Here is a 6,104-nt window from a genome sequence, read left to right as displayed (position 1 = left end):
GATTCCATAAATCCCAAGACAGGCAGATCTTTTGCTCGGGTCCCGATCAGTAGCACTGCTCAGGTTGACCACGCCCTGCAGGCTGCTACTGATGCGTTCAAAACATGGTCTAAAACCACAGCATCCTTCAGATCCAAGCTTCTCGAGCGTGTGGCGTGTTTGATCGAGAAAAATAAAGAACCTCTTGCAGTTTGGGAGAGCATAGATCAAGGCAAGACTCTGGCCAGGGCGAGAGTTGAAGTCGATCGGGCTGCGACGAATTTCAGGTAAATATGACTGAGCTCTAGACTAGCATCTGACTAATGCAGGTTTCACTTAGATACTTCTCGACTTTCATTCTGCACCAAGAGAACGCTGTACGGATGATTGATGGCGTCGCTGTCACCTACGAGCACCGCTCACCAACTGGCGTGTTTGCGCTCATCTCTCCCTGGAACATGCCCTTGTACCTACTAACCTGGAAGATCGCACCGTGTCTTGCCTTTGGCTGCACAGCAGTCGCGAAACCTTCAGAGTTCACCTCCATGTCTGCATTCCTGCTCTGCGAGATATTTCGGCTTGCAGAGATTCCACCTGGTGTTATCAACATAGTCTTCGGTGACGGAGCTATTACAGGCTCTCGGCTCGTACAGAGCTCGCTGGTCAAGGGCGTCTCTTTCACTGGCAGTACAGCGACGGGAATCAAGATCCGAAGAGATACGGCGGACCAGATCTACAAGCATATTTCTCTCGAGTTGGGTGGCAAGAACCCAACTTTGGTGTTTGATGATGTGGATCTTGAGAAGGCAGTACAAACCGCAGCAACAGCGGCGTTTGAGAATCAGGGAGAGGTAAGACCTGCCGCCTGCGGATACATCGCCGATGGGGATTCTTGTACTGACCTCATTAGATCTGTTTATGCGGTTCTCGCATTTACGTCCAGTCCCGTATCTACGATTCATTCGTCACTTCACTCAAAGCATATGTCGAGTCTAATTACAAATGTGGAGATCGTACAGGCGCTGTAGCCTCGTTACAGCATTACAGCAAAGTCGTATCATATCTCACACTGGCAAAAGAGGAGAATGCCACTTTCATCACAGGATCTGTGCCGCCTCTCGAGCCCAGCAACGGCTATTGGGTAGAGCCAGTGATCTTAACCAACGTCAGCACCTCGTCACGAATCATGCAAGACGAAATATTCGGCCCCGTCGTCACTGTCACCAGATTCGAAACCGAAGAAGAGTGTGTCCAGCTGGCGAATGATAGTACGTATGGACTTGCTGCCGTTCTCTTGACAAAGGATGGTGCACGGATGAGACGCGTCGGTGAGCAACTTGACGCAGGGCTTGTTTGGGTGAATTGTTGGTTGGTCAGGGAGCTGAGTACACCGTTTGGTGGGATGAAGAACTCGGGCACGGGGCGAGAAGGAGGGAACTATAGTCGAGATGTTTTTACTGTGGTAAGAACTGTGCATCTACCAATGTAGTGCCCCTCCCAGTGGATTGGCTACCTCAGACTTAGCATGTCGCTGTCAGAGAACGTGATATATTCTTAGTAATTATCATGATTATACTACTTGGATAATTTACCGCAAACACAATAACAATCTATACAACCTCGCCTACCTAAAACTCCCCACCGTCTGCAGATACAAAATAGAATAGCATTTTAGTTCTTCGGATGCTTCCTATAATAACGGTTATGTGGCTTCGGCAATCGGCCCGCTTTGTTGGGGGATCGGATATGGACAAACTCGATTAGCCCAGCATCAACAATCCTGCTACCAGACCCTTACAACGACCTGGATGTAGCTCTAAATCTTCCACTCGTGAACATCTACCGATGGAATCTCGCGAGAGTGATTGGCCATGCCCGGCGTTGATGTCGCAGTAGGTTACATTTTGCTTATGGTAGATATACCGGCAGATACTTAGATGTTGTTTCGTCCCATCTCCACTCTTGCATTCGCGGGCCGCCCGTCGGATACTGAGCTTTGCCACACAATCATAACTTAAGTCTTTCCGAAATGATATAACTTATCAAAGATGCCAATCTCCATGTCCAAAGACATATCGGGGCTGTGCACCAGACTTGGCTACCAATTCAAGAACATTCTCACATCTCCATACAATGGCAGTTGACACGCTGACAATGACGACTCAATGCAAAGGCTGCAGTAATGGCATCAAAAGACCTGAAGGCAGGCACTCATCTGGGATGGCCGATAATCAGTTCTATCGCATCGACCTTCATACACATGTCATGCCACGGACCTTGCCACAGCTGTCCGACTCTGAACAAAATGGAACTCAATCAAACTCATGGATTGAACTAAAGCCGTCGCCAGTGGATGAAAAATCAGTTGATATATATGTCGATTCCAAACATTTCCGAACTGTCCAAGACAACTGTTTTGACCCGAAAGTACGCCTAAGGGACATGGACCAGTCTGGTGTCCATGTCCAGGTATTGAGTACAGTTCCGATTCTATTCTTCTACGACAAGCCGGGCAAAATGGTCGCCCACTTAGCCCGGGCGCTCAATGATCACCTGTCGCAGGTGTGCACAGAATACCCGACCAGATTTGTTGGCCTTGCGACGGTTCCACTGCAAGACGTGCAAGCATCTGTGAAAGAGCTGAAGCGAGCAAAATACACCCTCGGACTAAAGGGCGTCGAGATCGGAACGACAGTTGGTGATATGAACCTTGACGACCCCAGGTTGGACCCTTTTTGGGCTGCCTGCCAAGAGTTAGATATGCCAGTCTTTGTCCATCCGCTAGGCTACTCTCTGCTCAAAGAAAATGAACACCGATGGGGCCAGTATTGGTCTTCGTGGTTGATCGGAATGTATGTGCTTGTCCCCTCCCGTGGCTGTGTACCCCAATCAAGAGACTGACCGAGTTACCGCTAGGCCATGTGAGACAGCCTTATCAATGCTCGCCTTGACATCCTCAGGTCTCCTGCTGCGATACCCCGGATTGCGCTTCTGCTTTGCCCACGCGGGAGGCGCATTCCCAACTCTAATGGGAAGAATAGAACACGGATACAACTGCAGGCCAGACTTGGTCGCTTCAAGAGCAGGCGGCCGAAGTCCCTCAGACCACCTTAGCTCAGGCGACAATCTCTGGATAGACAGCCTAGTCCATGACCCGGATCTCCTAGCATACCTCTGCAAGAAGATAAGAGTCGATCGCATTCTCATGGGGAGTGACTATCCTTTCCCACTTGGCGAAGTCCCTGAAGCCGGCAAGATGTTGACGTCTGATGGATCATTGTCTGAGTTTCTGTCAACGGAGCAACGTGCTATGATGCTAGCTGGAAATGCCATCGACTTTCTGAAGTTGGATGAAAGATTCCAGAATGCATATAAAGATAGTTTGAGAGACTTATTGGACCGAGCTGGTGTCTGTTTGGCTAATTAATGTATGTACAGGATTCAAACGCAGTAGCAGGTTGTCTGGTTAATGTTGTTTTTATTGAAATTATTGCCATAGAACCCTTACTCCTGAGCCAAGCCCTTATCCCCATGTAAGACATTCGTGGTCTTAAAAACAACAGCATCCTTAGGGAGATGAGACAAAAGAAGAGCAGTATCCCAGTAGAGCCAGACCTCCTTAAAATGTAGCCCCTCCGGAGTTTCGTCGCTTCCACTCTTCCCGATAATTGCAATCATCGTAAGAGGGATGCTTACAGTCGGTTCGAGTTCATTGTTCCCGGGAAGCCAAAGCTTCCGTATATTCTGAGTGTATATCTGGCTAGTCCCATCATCACGCTCAATCTCCACAAGGTGGATCCAGTCATGCTGGATGCGCTCAAACACGTTGAATAGCTTCTTCATCCAAGCCCACATTTCATCTCCTCCGTGGTAGACGGCGTTGTTCTGGTTGTGAAAGATCACATCCTTGGAATAGAACTTGAGCCCAGAACCGGTGTCGTAGCCCCTGGAATCAACGGCATTGACATATTGCTTGAAGAACTTCTGGGTTGGTGACTGCGGGCCGTCCTTCTCCCATTGTGCGCCGGAGACGTGACTAATGATGCGAGGCATTGCGTATATCTAGAAGCATTCGTAAAGAAGAGTTCAAAAATAGATGGAACAAGTAAAAGGGACTTGTGTTCTGAGCGATCTGTAGCCAAGTCATTACTGCATAGTTGACCCATGATTGTTATACGTTTATGGTCGTTCATAGACTTACACAAGTGCCGAGGTCTCTGATCACCTACCTTGTCCGTGCGCTAAAGTCTAATTCCAATCCCGTAAATAACGTATCATCATAACCAGGAAAATTATTAAGGATCACCGGATTACTAAACGTAGCTTACTTTAGTTGTTTATATTACGCATTAACTTTCACTTGTATCTCTTTCCTAGTTTATGGGCTCAAGAACCCAAACTGAGCCTAGACATGCAGTTCTTTATCAGAAGGCAATCTACAAAGAGAAGTATGCAGCGTATCCATTTATCAGTTTTTGAGTTAGTAACTGGAAAGAAAATCGAATTTTTCTGGAGATACGAAAAGGAAAAACGTATCTGAAGCATGTCCCTCCCGGCACCAGGGACGGGGCTAGCCCACTCTATCGCACCAGCTGTGGCGTATATGTAATTGAATATATGTCATAAACAAAATTCAAGCTGAGCTCACCCCAAGGCCGGAAAGTCAATGCTTGAGAGATTATATAAGCAGATAGAACTTGGTAACTTAGTCTTGAGAATGCTCTCACTGGCTCAACCATCTGATGAACACGATGGCTGCTAGTCTTAATCTGGGGATTAAAGTGGGTTAGTAGAGGAGATCCACATGACAGCCGCGGCATCCCCACTACCCCACCGTAGATCAAATGTAGTGAGTAGCAATAGCTGACAAAAGCTATTACAAATAATCGGGACAAGTGACACACGAGTCCGCCCCGGGTGGTTTGACAAATCCCTTACTTGGAACTCTACAGATTATTAATCTGCTATAGCTATCCTCCCCAATGTCATCAGGACTGACTTGTTGCTCAGAGGAATGTGCGTGTCTCGACATGCAATCAACCAGCTCATTCATTGATACCTGACGAACTGGCAAATCTTCTCAAATTCCTATCCATCCACTTTTTTGACTTAGGTTTAGGTACCGCGCCCGGTTTCAGCTATGGGTCTCCCACGACGAGACATCGAATTTCGCGCGTGTGATGGCATCACACTACGTGGCTGGCTGTATCCCCAACCAGAGACCTCACCATGCATTATCATGACCCACGGTATTAGTGCTATACATCTTTGCTCTAGTGTCACGTCCTAGGTCACAGGATGTCTAACAAGTAATAACCATACAGCTTGGCGGAACCCGCCACTTTCTCTGCCGAATTTTGCGTCAGCTTTCCACGATGTAGGGTACGAAGTATTGCTGTACGACAACCGTAATTGGGGGGATAGCGATGGTCTGCCTCGGCAGGAGTCCAACCCTCCGTTACAGCAAGGAGACTACTACGACGCATTCAACTTTGCAGCCAGTCTTCCTTGTGTCGACAAGGATAAGATTGTATACTGGGGTAGCTTTTCCGGCGGGAATGTTATTAAACCGGTGGTACCATGTAATTGAGAGGGATTATATAAGCCCGCAAGTGGTTTGACCCAAACGAGCCTCGGGTATTAAGAATGCCGATCACATGACTGAAGGAAGACCAAAAGAGGGGTAACAGAATACCAGAAGTTAGACAGGACAAGCAATAGAATCAATTCGGTTCAACAAATGTCATCTAACATCCCCTACCCAAAGACCGGCTACCCCCACAGACTGGCCACCTCATTTTTAACCCAGCCACCCAATTTATATATACTTTAAACAGTTATAACTCTATCAATCTAATTCTAATTAATTTAGAATGCTTTCTTTTATTAAAAAAGATATAAGTGCTATACTTTAGATAGTTATAGATAGTATATTAGTAAATAAAGTAACTAAAGCTTATAGTATTAACTATTCTATACTTTAAGGTTAGATTAAAGGAAATATAATACTAAAAAAAGCTTAAAAACCTTACTAAAAGCTCTTTAATATTTGAGAAAAGTATTTTTAAAACTAGATCATTATATAAGCTAATCTAGAATACTCTATATTATATTAGTAAGTTAAA

At 46.4% G+C, this 6,104-nt stretch overlaps 3 protein-coding genes across 3 annotated transcripts; 2 read left to right on the top strand and 1 right to left on the bottom strand.

The window, feature by feature from the left end:
• Positions 1-302: 302 nt before the first annotated feature.
• On the top strand, positions 303-1,468 carry FVEG_12574 (NAD-dependent aldehyde dehydrogenase; the record flags this gene model as incomplete). Its single annotated transcript, XM_018901919.1, has 2 exons — positions 303-830; positions 890-1,468. 2 exons carry the CDS (start codon positions 303-305, stop codon positions 1,466-1,468), a joined length of 1,107 nt encoding a protein of 368 aa, XP_018760521.1.
• A 644-nt stretch (positions 1,469-2,112) lies between these two features.
• On the top strand, positions 2,113-3,406 carry FVEG_17299 (aminocarboxymuconate-semialdehyde decarboxylase; the record flags this gene model as incomplete). The annotated part of the gene is made up of 2 exons (XM_018906551.1): positions 2,113-2,831; positions 2,896-3,406. 2 exons carry the CDS (start codon positions 2,113-2,115, stop codon positions 3,404-3,406), a joined length of 1,230 nt encoding a protein of 409 aa, XP_018760522.1.
• Positions 3,407-3,483: 77 nt separating this feature from the next.
• FVEG_12575 (hypothetical protein) lies at positions 3,484-4,032 on the bottom strand (the record flags this gene model as incomplete). The annotated part of the gene is made up of 1 exon (XM_018901920.1): positions 3,484-4,032. The coding sequence occupies one exon, from the start codon at positions 4,030-4,032 to the stop codon at positions 3,484-3,486; it is 549 nt and encodes a 182-aa protein (XP_018760523.1).
• Positions 4,033-6,104: the final 2,072 nt, after the last annotated feature.

The sequence above is a fragment of the Fusarium verticillioides genome, chromosome 3 (assembly GCF_000149555.1).
Source record: "Fusarium verticillioides 7600 chromosome 3, whole genome shotgun sequence".
Classification (NCBI taxonomy): Eukaryota; Fungi; Ascomycota; class Sordariomycetes; order Hypocreales; family Nectriaceae; genus Fusarium; species Fusarium verticillioides.
The sequence above is the reverse complement of the archived record's forward strand: the minus strand, read 5'-3'. Positions and strand labels throughout refer to the sequence as shown.